Genomic DNA, 12,693 nt, shown 5'->3' on the forward strand with positions numbered 1-12,693 from the left:
GACGTCATTACACTGTATGAAGTACAGGGGTAGTGGTGTGGTTTCATAGATTACTGTAGATATTAGATATGTGCCAATACCAAATACAGCTACCATCAGTTACCACTTATTGAGTGTTTTCTCTGTTCCAGGAACATATGTAGCCTGAGCCTTCCATCAGGCCTATGAGGTAGGTGTCACTCTTATTTTCACTTCCAGAGGAGAAAACTGAATCTCTGAAAAGTGAATGATTTGCTCAAGGCTCTATATTTATTAAGCGGCAAAGTGGGGATTTGAATCCTGCTTTGTTTGAGTCCAGGGACCAAGTTCTAATTGGATAATACATGAATGAAAAATATTAAATAATATTTAAATAAAAAATTCTTATCATAAACACTGAAGACCAGATAATTATTGTATCTATAAACATGGAAATTTATGTATCTGCAATTTAAAAGTGATCACTGAAAACCAAGGGAAACTACACTTGTAGAAGTTCTTAATGTGGATTAAAAAACAACTAATCTTTTTGTTTGAAGATCAGTGCTACCTTTAGCCCAGGTATATTCTGAGAGGTGGAGGGTCACCCTCCCAGAAGCTAACTATTTCCAGTCTTTTCTGGTGTCTTTTCCTGAGCTGACAGGCTGCTAGATTAGCATAAGAGAGCAAGGGTCAAGGGGGCTGAGTAGTTGAGGTCATAAAAAGAGGGGTTGGATTCAATGATTTAACTGTCACTTCTTCCTCCAATATCTCTCCTTCCAAATGGAATCTCTCAGAATAGTGTGACTTGTGATAACCCTTGAATTTTTTAGTAAAATGCTGCACAATTCCACAAGTCTTTCTATTTCTGTCCTTAAATGTCTTATGGCCACTACTTCAGCCTTCATCAAACTAGATAAGATGTTAAAAATACCCTTTTCAAAGTAGAAAAAGTGTTTTTTTTTACCTTGTGGAAGTTTGAAAATGAGTCAAAATATTTATCTCTCTTGGACCTATTTCTGCACAAGATGGTGAGAAACAAAGTCAGAGAAATTGCTTTCTTGGGGTAGAAGCCAGAGTGAATTCCACAGTCTCCTCTGGCCCCTTCCATACTTTTTGGGGGGGGCAGGGAGCAAAGTTGGGTGCATTGCTGCAAAATAACCCTACTTTGTGTCCCTTTCTGAAATACAAAACCCCTTCCAAAGGTTGCCTCCTTTGTCTTTTAACACCACCAGTGGCTGTCACGTGATCAGAAAATTTATATTTGTAGAAGATAAAAGCAAGGCGAGTTGGTTAGTTCACTGAGCCCAGGAAGAAAGTTCCAACAACTTTACAACCAAGTGAGCTATTCCCCAGGACACTTGCCTCCCTCACAGACTACCAGAAGCAACCAACTTTTATCTTATGATCATATAATCATAAGATAATCATAACTTATACTCCATTTTGGAATTTATAAAATCCTTGTGTACCAGTGCCACTTTAATTCTCACAACAGCTCTGAGATGTCAGTCTTATCCTCCTCATTTTATAGATGATGAAACTGGACCCAGAAAGTTTATATAACTACACTCCAGGCGGGGCAAGAATGGGTCTGGTTTCACTGATAAAATGCATGACTTAATATGCTTCCAATTGCCTGACTCAAGACGGAGTACATCTAATCCTCAGGCTAGCACCTTGTTTTTCAGATGTCCAACTGCCTTTTCCGTGTCTACTGCACCAGATCTACTCCCTCCATTCACAGTCTGTGATAGGAATGACTCTCTGCCCCTAGTATCCATTCTCTCCTTTCTTGTAATAGAACCCCTGTACATTTCAGTTGGACCATGGCCACTCAAAGACTACATTCCCAGCCTCCCTTGCATCTAGATGTGACCATGTGACTAAATTCTGTCCAATAGGATGTGAGCAAAAACGCTGAGGGCAATTTCTGAATTATCCCTTCGATAGTAAATGATATGTTCCCTTTCCCCTTTTCCTCATCTTTTGGCTGGAATGTGGATGAGGCAGTAAGCTATTTTGGGTGATGGAGAGGCAGGCCAGAGGGGTTGGCAAAGCAATGAGATGGAAGAATCCTGGCACAAGGAAGCCACCAGAAGAGCCCTCAACTGGTTATATCCAGACCATTACATGACAGAACAAGAATGCACATCTTGTTAGGATCACTGTTATTTGGGGTTTGGGGACTGCTAAACTTTCATTCTAATTCATGCTAGACCCAATGTTCAAAAACAACCTGGACAGCTATGTAAGAGGAGCCCCTGAAAAGAATGGACTATTCTTAACTGAATCCCTGTTCACTTTGCCATGATGAAACCGTGCTGAATGGCTCTGAACTTAAATCTCTGACCTTGAATCAAACCTCACCTTTACCTGCTTCCATGCTGCACTTTTCTCCTACTGCTGGAAACCCAGGTGGTTTGTTTCCAGAAATGAAGCTGTATGTTGTCTTGTTCACTAGTCTGGACAAGTAGCCCCTACACCGGGAGGGCATCCAGTGAGCGCAACTGGGATAGCACTGGACTAGGAGCCAGGAGACCCAGACTCTAGAGCCAAAGAGCTGTGTGGTTTTGGGGATGCCACTTAACTTCTCTGGGCCAAAGTTTCAACATGGAAATTCTACAATTCTTCTAAAATAACCTTCACTGGCAGCTAGTAACCTTGGGTTCAACTTCACAGTTGACTCTATAAGTTAAGTCTGTGTCTCGGCTGCCTTAGTAGAAGTTGGGAATATTTAGCATCATTAGATGGAAGGCACAGGGAAATAGAAAAGGGTTATCTTCCAAACAGCCTTCTTCCAAAGGTCCAGAGGAAGGCTGTGCAGGCCAGAGTGGAGGGATTTCCATTCCCTGAGTGGTCACAGAAACATAGAGTATTTTCCAGGGTTTTGCAAGAGGGGCAGCATTGGGGCTGGACAAACCTTCCTCGTATGGCTCTACCCTGCATATTGCAGGAGAGTCAGAATCCCTGAAGCTTGTTCACTAGAAAGCCCACACCTATTTCCATAGGCCCACAGGGAACAAAGAATCCCCCAGTTGGCAACCATTACTAATTGGCCTCTTCATTTTATAGTCCAAGAGAGGTTCAAGGGGGTTCAGTGACCTTGCCCACAGTTACCCTTGCTCTAGTGACAGAGCTGGGACTAGATGCAAGTCTCATGATTCCTGTCTGCTTTATCCCTTAACCCTGGATAAGACCCAAATAGAATCACTATTGTGGGTCAGCCAGACCAGAGGACTCCAAAGCAGGGCGGGGGTGCGTCCCCCTGAGAGAGCAAGACAGCCTACTGAGATGCTGGAAGAAAACATAAGAACTTTCTACTTCTATTTTATCTCCTCCTCTAAAATGCTGTGGGATTTTATAATGTACACAATATATAGAGAGAGTAGCAGCTGTATAATTTACAAATACATACATATACGTATATTGGTATATGTTCAAATATTTTTTAACTGACGGTATGCATGATCAAAAAGTGTTGAAGACCACCAGCTTAAGCATCCATTTCTAACTCTAAAAACATCACCAAATTGTCCTGATTTGTTTTACTGTTTATTTTTCCGGGATGAAACCTGCTGGTTGTTCTTCTAAGAAAAGGTTAAGTGTCAAATGCTAATCAAATCAGAAGCCTTTATATAGGCAGACTATCAAAGAGTGCATCAGGATTCCACATAATCCACCAGGTTATTTTGGTCATTTCTTCAGCTGAATAGAACCAATCCTCTGTTCGGCATTCTTCCAGAAAGTCAATCAACCACGTTTAGGTGACCGGTTTTGTCTCATTGAGAAGGTCTAGGATTGTTAGAGGCAGTGAGGAAAGAAGAAGGAAAAGCGGGTGAAGGAGCTCCCCTCACACTGGGGCTCGCTAGTTGAAATATTTTCTCTCCTTTTCAACCTTTTTCACCTCGTCTTGGAACAGAACTTAAATTACTTCAACCTTTAAAAATGTTGCTCTTTACAAACAGTTCAATTTCATTTCTTTTTATGGCTGAGTAATATTCCATTGTATATATGTGCCACATCTTCTTTATCCATTCATCCGATGATGGGCACTTAGGCTGTTTCCATCTCCGGGTTATTGTAAATAGAGCTGCAATTTGGTACATTTTGGTACATGACTCTTTTTGAATATGTATAACTGATTCACTTTGTTATAAAGCAGAAACTAACACACCATTGTAAAGCAATTATACCCCAATAAAGATGTTTAAAGAAAAAAAGAAAAACACCTAGCAAGAAAGAAAATGTATGATGAGAAAAAAGAAATCTGGATTTCACACAAAAACAAAATTCCTTTCGAAAGTAAAACAAACAAACAAACAAACAAAACGTTGCTCTTAACCTTACTCTACCATGTGAGATAAAACAGTTTCTTTCTAAATGATTAAAAATGCACCCGGTATGCTCCGCGACTGCTGCTTCCACTAGAACCAAGCACTCTCCGTGGGCCTTAATCAGCGAGGGAGATGCAGAAAAATCAACATTTTGATGAAAAGAGACCCCCTGAATCCAGGGTTGGGGCAAGGGTTTAACTTTTCGAAAGCATACTTACAAAAATCATCTGATGATCCAATCGTCCCTGGAGGGGAGAAAAAACAAAACAATATGAAAAGGAAAGGAAAGGTTGCAGGAACTAAAATGAACTCGCAGAGTAGCTGCCCTTCCACCACGTACAGCCTAGGGCAGCAAACACACACCTTGGCAATGTGATTTCTCTTGAACACTCACTCAGTTCTTATTCTGTGCCGCATGTGGTGCTGAGGGTTCTACGACCATGATCTTGTTTAATGCCCACAACATTAAAAGCTGCTGTTCTTGGGAAGCTTTTGGTCTTATTGGGAAAACCACATTTACACTGATAAAACAATTAGAGAGCAACATGAGACCAGATGTCATTTACATGCCACTTACTAGACAGATTGAGGTCTGTAGGATGCCACAGGATGATGTGATGGAGTACAGAGGTTCCCAAACTGTTCATGGCACCATTAGTATCGCAGTATTATTTTACAGCACCTCTAATCTAGAAAAAATCCCTAATGGTTCCAGTTATTCAATAGTTATACCCAAAAGATTTGGTAGTAGTAATTTACACAGATGTTTTTGTTTCCCGTGCAAAGTTCAAATATTCCACAAGGCCCCTGTGAGTTTGCTGCAGAGCCCTGAAGCACACAGGCTGGGAACCACAGATACGCTATACGTGCTATAGCTCCCTTTCCAGTTCCTGTTTTGTCGATGAGGAAACTGAGACCCAGTAAGGTTACCCAGCTGGTTTGTCGTCATACAGGAATCTGAATGCGAGTCATCTAAATCCAGAGCCCCCTCTGCTGTACCAGACCGCTCCCCTCCCCCTTCCTGACTTGCTGCCTTTATGTCTAGTCATCATTTCCTCTCTCCATGCTCTGTGTTCTGCACCTCCCCTGCCCCTCTGCCCAAACACACAAGCCCACGAGCATGTACACACACATATGTGTTCATTCCCTCGCTTCAAACCATTCCTTTCGACTTGAATGACCCTCTCTCTCCTCTGCCTTTCCAGAAACTGCCCCTGCTTCAATTCTCAGCCCCCACTTTTACCTCTTGACCACTTGTTCCTATACTAAGCTCTCCATCTTCAAAACCTCAGTCTGTCTAGTAAGTGGCATGCAAATGACATCCGGTCTCATGTTGCTCTCTAATTGTTTTATCAATGTAAATGTGGTTTTCTCAACGAGACCAAAAGCTGCCCAAGAACAGCAACAGTGTGTTATCTCGTGCTGGGTGGAGACTAGCAACCATGCAAGTTTGTTGAAATCGGCAAGGTAATCAAATGCTGTAATTTGCTAGCATATTCTAACACCTCGGTGTAGTTAATGGAGAGAATATGTTGAACATAAAGGCAACGGTCATCAGGAATAACAACTAACATCTACATGGCTTCTTACTTTTTACTAAAGCCTTTTACATGCACAATTTTATTTGCCACTCACAACAGTATAATTATTACACCCCCTTCATGGGAGAAAGTTGAGGTTTAGACAGTTTAAGTAGCTTTGGCCAAAGTTACCCAACCTGCAAGTGGAGGAAGGAGGTCTGGAAGCCCAGGGTGCCTGTCTCCCTTCCTGGTCTCTGCTTTCTGTTTGCACTGCAGTGGCCTTCCCAGAAATGCCAGAGTGTCGGGCCCGGGTTCATGTAACGGGGCAGGATCTTGATTTCAGAGGCACCGTGCGGGGTCCAGGACCCCTGTCACCAGCACCGTGCCCTCTCTGCACAGGCTGTGCGTGAGCCACACTCACTGCAGGACAGGAGGCTGGGCAGCCGGGAACGCCACTAGGGATGACGTCAGCCCCACGGTGGGGTCCAGGGGCTCGTTGAAAGTTCCAGTGCCGTCAAGGGGAGATGGCACCACAACCGGTGGTGGCCTAGGTGCAGCCAACCCGATCTCCCTACCTCAGGATAGACTAAACCACAGAGGCTGGGGCTGAGCGCTCCTGAGGCAAATGAGGGGTACTCAAGCAGAAGTCTGAGAATAAAAGCACCATGCAAAATACAAATAAGCCGAACACGTGCATCTCTTCTTCTTTGAGTCATGAGAGCTTTGGTAAAAATAGCCAGAGCGGGACCCAGAATTCAGTCTGCCCTGGGCTTACAGTCAACCGTTACTTGCTAACGTACGGCTTGAAGAACGTTACTTCACCTCTCTGAGTCTCAGCATCCTTGTCAGGAAAATGAGGTCACAGTATAGTCGTAAAGATGAAATGGAAGAACAAATGTAAAAGCAGGAGGGAGAGTGCCTGGCAGGTAACAGACTCTCAGGAAGTGACAGCTACTCATCACGGATGACAAATAAGCTTCTAGATGCTGCGCCCCGCAGGCATTTACTAAATAGGAGTTACAAACACCACCTCTTCCTCCACCACCATTGTAGCTGTGGTATTCTGGGCACTGATGCTAACTCCTTGTAGAGCAACTAGAAAGGCTCTAGCCTGTAGAATAATTGTAGTAGAATGGGGAAGGAGGCGGCGAGTGAAAGAAAAGAAAACAGAATATGCCTAAGGCAGAGAAATTCACCCCAAGAGACCCTGACAGGAAACAGAAAAGAAATAGATGAAGAGCCAGCAACTGGTTAGTGGAAGGACAGGATGCCGGCTGGGGAAGAAAAATAAACAACTTGCACCGTTTGAATATACATTTCCAATTACACCTTCTGCATTGTGTCTCCAGGGAGTTGAGAAGATACAAATGTGTCATATTTATTTATAAAGCTTTATTGGGATTTCAAAAAAAATCAGAATTGAATTTTATGGAGAAAAGAAGGGGAGAAAACAGCTGTAAGATAGCTGTTTTCTCGCAGGATAAATGGGGTGGGCTGAGTCCGGCATGGAAGCTGCCTTTCTGGAAGCTTTCCTCATATGGCTGCCTTTCTGGAGATACACATGCATGTGATGGGTTTATGGCCACGAAAGACGTTCTAAATTCCAAAGGACTATACAAACATTAGTTTTCATTGTTGTTGCTATTATTATTATTATTATACCTTCATCAGCACATATACACACCAAATTAGAAATCCTTCCAAATATCAATGAAATGCCAACTAGGGATGTGCTTTTAGGAGGCTTCCAGGATAGAGCTACTCACCGTGGTCGGGGTATCCAGGCCGAGTGGCACACCGTGGGACCGCTCCTGCAGGGATTTATCTACGCCGACCTCAGAGTAAAAGACCTGGAAAAGATGCAGACATCCGGGTGAGAGCGGGGCCAGCACTTCTCCACCAGACCAAGGGCCTGTGGTTCGAACCGTACTCACAACCACAGCGGGTCCTGAGGCGCGCTGCCTCACCTCTCACACTAGTTCCTTGTCAGCAAACATCAGACATACCTGGCCAGGGTTGCAAATTCCTAAGCCTGCAGAGACCCAGAGGAAGACACGGAGTAAAGTGGAATGGAGAGGGCTGGACCCGGCGCCTAGTATTTTCCCCGAAACCATGATTCTCTCAGGTAATCTTTCATTTTCCCACTTTTGATTCTGAGTCTAGAAATCCATTTCTCTACTTTAAGATGACAACAGGACAAGGGTCATGATACATGGCTTCTCTCCCTTGGTGAAGGGGAGACAGGAGGGAATGGTGGGTCTGGGGTCTTATGGGGGGTTTACATCCCGGTGGGCAGCTCAGCTCCAGCAGGCTTGGCGCCCCATAGGAAGGTGAGCCTGGGGTGGCCAGCTCTCTGAATAGGCCCAGAGATTTCAGCCTTTCAAGTAATTATCTGAAATCTCCTAACTTCTTTTTTTTTTTTTTTTGGAATTTTTGAATTTTGTTTTATTTATTTTTGTATACAGCAGGTTCTTATTAGTTATCCATTTTATACATATTAGTGGATATACATCAATCCCAATCCTAACTTCTAAAAGTTGACTCATTTTTAAAAACACTGTTCAAAGAAAACATTTTGGTAAACTGAAAAAGGGTCAGTTTGTAAACTCTCGGAGGTAGGAATGCATTCTCTGTTCCCTTCTCCACTTTGCCTGTCCACCCGGTCACTTTCATTCAGTTTTTACATTATTTTGTCCTATTGACAAAATAGGACAGTGACTCTCTATTATTTCCCATGTTTCTGCTTTAGTCTCCAAATTTAACTGTGGGCAGTTGGAGATCAGGAAGCATGTCTTCTACTGAGTTTATATTTTCCCATCCCAGAACAGGGCAAGGACTCCGTAGAGCCAACTGACTTTCAGGGCACTTACAAATGACCTTAAAGGGAAACATCTCTGGTTTCACGGAGGGAGAATGAAGCCCCACACGGGAAGGCTGGAATCAGGAGGCCGTATACAGGAGATGGGGAGGAGGAACAGTTACCCCAGCACACCCACTACAGAAATCCCCGTGCCCAGGTACTCACAGTATACCCCATGATGGGGCTCCCAGGGTGCCTTGGCATCTTCCACCGGATGCTGAAAGCTGTACAGTTCAGCGCCTCCAGCATGATATCAAGAGGCGGCCCCACCTTGCCTGCCCCAAAACAAAAGAGATGGTGTTACACATCCCACCTTGAGTACACTTGACATGAGATATAAGAGTGTGTGCTTACAGATGGAGAGCATACTTAAAGATGATTTCACAGGCCAGAAATGCAGACATCTCTCCAGGAGGCCACACCTGTGGCAGCTGACCTCACCAGACCTCTACTGACCCCTCCCAAACCTGCAATGGGAGGGAAATCAGCCCAGCTATCGCCCACAGTCCCTTCTGTAACTCCTAATACCTCAAGGACCAGCAAAGGGAGATTCAGGGCAGCATAGACCAAGGTGCTTGGAATGTATTAAAGCAAGATAGTGAATTTTTTTTGGTTTACTCAGTAACATATATGTTTTATAGATATGTTATATAGATTCTGTTTATATAGCTCGTATATTCTTATTGCTGAATATTTCAAAAATGCGGTTTAGTATAAAATGGGGTTAGGAAATTTCAAATGTTTTACTGTATTCTTACCTTAAATAATTTTATGGTTATAAACAATAAACTTTATGTTTATAAAAACAACATACGCAGATTTTAAAATTTAGAAAACAAAAACAAAAAATTCCATCATTCAAAAATGAGTCCTGCCAACATTTTTATATAGCATACCTCCTTTTGGTTACATGGAATTTTTTGAAATATGTATATATATATATATATATATATATATATATATACACATACACACACACAAACATATGTTTATATAACGTATATATAATTTTAATTGTTTATTGTGTTCATTACATATAATATTTATATTATATATATTCAATATATATTCATAAATATTCTTATTTGACTTAGTATATATAGTGTATATATATAAATATTAATATATATATAAACTGATAGTATGTATTTACTAATCAAAATAATTATTCTTATTTTTAATGGCTGTTAGCTCTTCCATATAATGCCTGGGCCATAATTTATAGTGTATCTCATTCCACTATTGTTAGACACAATTTATTTCTGACATTTTGCTATTTTAAATAATGCTCCATGAGGGCCGCAACTAGGTATGTCCTGTTCAGAGCACAGAGACTAATAAATGGAAGAGCTCAATAAACGTTCCTTCAGTGAACGAGTGTTCTTCAGTTTGATTTTCCACTTACTAATATGTCCTGATGATCTTTCTTTTTAGTGACTGTGTATAATTCTCCAGCATATCAGTTGGGATACTCTGTTTGCAATTCACAGAGATCTAATGTGTCTATTTACTGGGCTACTGCTGGGGCCTTCCACCACCAATATGTTCAATAACAAAATCGAAGGCCTTTCTGGTGGACCAAGTAACAGAGGTTCAGTGTCATCAATCGGCAATAACGGCCATAGACACCTACCACTGCCACCAGTGCTGTGACTCAGGGATTTGATCTTCAACTGTTCTCTGGCTCTGCCTTGGTTCAAGATTTAAAGTCCCATCTGATTGGCCAAACTTATGTTATGTGACAAACATGTCATGTGACCAAAGGATCAGAGAGGAAAGATCAGTTTTTTCTGGTTTCCAAACTGGAAACGGACAGGATGAATGGAGTCCCGGAAATAGTTCTTCCACCAAGCCTATCCACGGTACAGGAGTTTCCCAAAGGAGGACAGGATCATAGGAAAAGAGTAGTGGGCAGTGGGATGGCCAAATACTCTGCTATGCAGAGCATGCACGGACGTTAACTGTTACTCCAGTCATTGACATTTAGGTTGTTTCCAAAATTTCACTGTTAAAAATAAGGCTGAGTAGAACATCTGTGTGTGTGCCTTTTCATGCACAAAAGTCCGAGCATTTCTAGGATGGATATCTATTAAAAATTATGAGTATATGCATCTTAATTTTTAATAGCTACTGACTTTTTGCTCTCCAAAAAGGATTTAATAAATGAATCTTGAAGTACATTCAATTTTTTCATTTGGGTAAATTCTCAAAGCAGAATTTTTGTGTCTAAGACAGAATTTCTCAACCTCCACTCTACTGACATTTCGGGCTATATATTTTTTCGTGTGGGCTGTCCTGTGCATTGTAGGATGATGTTGAGTCGCATCCCTGGTCTCTGCCCACTAGATGCTAGTAGCACCCACCAACTGTAGTTGTGGAAACCAACAACATCTCCAGACGTTGTCAAATGCCCCATGGCAGGCAAAACTGACTCCGGCTGAAAACTGTTGATCCAGAGAATGAATGTTTTAAAGATTTTTATAAATATAACCAAACTTACATCTAGAAAATTAACCAATTTAGAAGCTTATAGAGGTGTATGAGAATGCCCAGTATAAGGAACACATCTTCCCCAGATCTGAGTATTACTTTAAAATCGTTGCTACTTTGATAAGAAAGAAAGAGGAATATTTTAATATCTTCTTTGGCTATTTTTCTTCCTCCCTTCATGTGTTTTGTACATTTTTCAATTGGGTTATTTTTCTTTTCCCACTGATTTAAAAGGGCTCTTAATATATTCAAAGATCTGAGTCATTTACCTATACTTTTTCCTGTGTAGTTTTACATTTGGGTCCAGCTGTATAATTATTTATTACTGGGCAGTTTTATTGCTGAGTGGGGGTCTATGCTATCAAAATCTCAAAGGAAGCTGGGAATGGGGGAAAAGATAGTGGAAATGGTTTACAGAACCCTCACAGACCACAGAATAACCAGTAAGCACAATCTCATCCTAGGTCCTAGGAGTAACACTACTCTCTTCATTTTGGGAAATTACAACTTATCAAGTTGGGCTACTTGGGTCTGTTAGTGGGAAACCAGTCCTTGTATCCCTTGTGGATCTGTTCAGTACAGAAAACTCTCTAGGTATTTTAAGCAGAAACATGGTTACAAAATTGGTGGAAAGACTAGGGGACTGGAATTCAGGAGTCTCCATTAGCTCTATTTGATAAATATGTAAATAAATAGGTGAGAAAGAGAGAGAGATAATAGGTAGATAGATGATAACTAGCTAATTCGCTATTGCAGTGATTCAAAACCAAGAAACCCCAGCCTTCACACTTGATCCTGCCATTCTTACCATTACAATTGCCTCCAGACACACACGAAAGTGGTGGTGAACCTTGGAATGATGAGTTGTCATGTTTGGATGGCCTTGCTTGGCAGAAGAGACAGCAGCTGGAAAGTGGCCTTCCTCCCATTCCTGCCTTCTGTAAGTCCTAAGAGTGCATCTAATTGGTGGGACCTAATTTACCTCCAGAATACTGACTGCAAGGCAGTCTGGGAAATGTTTTTATTTCTCTAGCCTTTGCATTACAGTAATGACACCTAAAAGGAGGGTAAGATGGATGTTGAACAAGCCAATCCACAGTATCCACGACATGCTGGTACCATGAAAAGCCTGAATTCTAATACACTATCCCCTTTATGTTCATATTCTCTAAGAAAGTATTCTAATCAAGCCCTGCTGGAACACAGCTAGATATGACTTCTATTTTTATCGGCATATTCTTTCATTTATTCAATCGTTCACACACCTATTTATCGAGCTCCTATATGTATCAGGCACTGGCTTAGTCGGTGAGGCTACCTTAATAATGAAGAGACACAGGGGACCACCAACAAGTTAGCAGGACATTACAGTTGGGTGCGAGGAACATAAAGGGAAGGATGGAGCACTTTGGTGGCACACAGCAAGGACACACCTGACTCCACCTGGCGGACTAATAAGAATGCGACAAAGTGGGGATGGAGAAGTGTCTCAAGCAGAGGGAGCAGTATACACTCTTCCTCAAAGAGT

At 41.9% G+C, this 12,693-nt stretch overlaps 1 protein-coding gene across 2 annotated transcripts in view; it reads right to left on the bottom strand.

Annotated features, from left to right (window-relative positions):
* The window catches only part of EGFLAM (EGF like, fibronectin type III and laminin G domains), a 170,659-nt gene that overhangs the window by 111,522 nt on the left and 46,444 nt on the right, over positions 1 to 12,693 (bottom strand). For both annotated transcript variants that reach the window (XM_004265980.3, XM_049708705.1), the window contains exons 2-4: positions 8,841 to 8,950; positions 7,582 to 7,665; positions 4,514 to 4,540 (exon numbers count right to left, since the gene is read on the bottom strand). In XM_004265980.3, the coding sequence (XP_004266028.1) occupies positions 4,514 to 4,540; positions 7,582 to 7,665; positions 8,841 to 8,950 (221 nt within the window). The remainder of the gene's footprint in view (positions 1 to 4,513; positions 4,541 to 7,581; positions 7,666 to 8,840; positions 8,951 to 12,693) is intronic.

Source organism: Orcinus orca, chromosome 3 (genome assembly GCF_937001465.1).
Source record: "Orcinus orca chromosome 3, mOrcOrc1.1, whole genome shotgun sequence".
Taxonomy (NCBI): Eukaryota; Metazoa; Chordata; class Mammalia; order Artiodactyla; family Delphinidae; genus Orcinus; species Orcinus orca.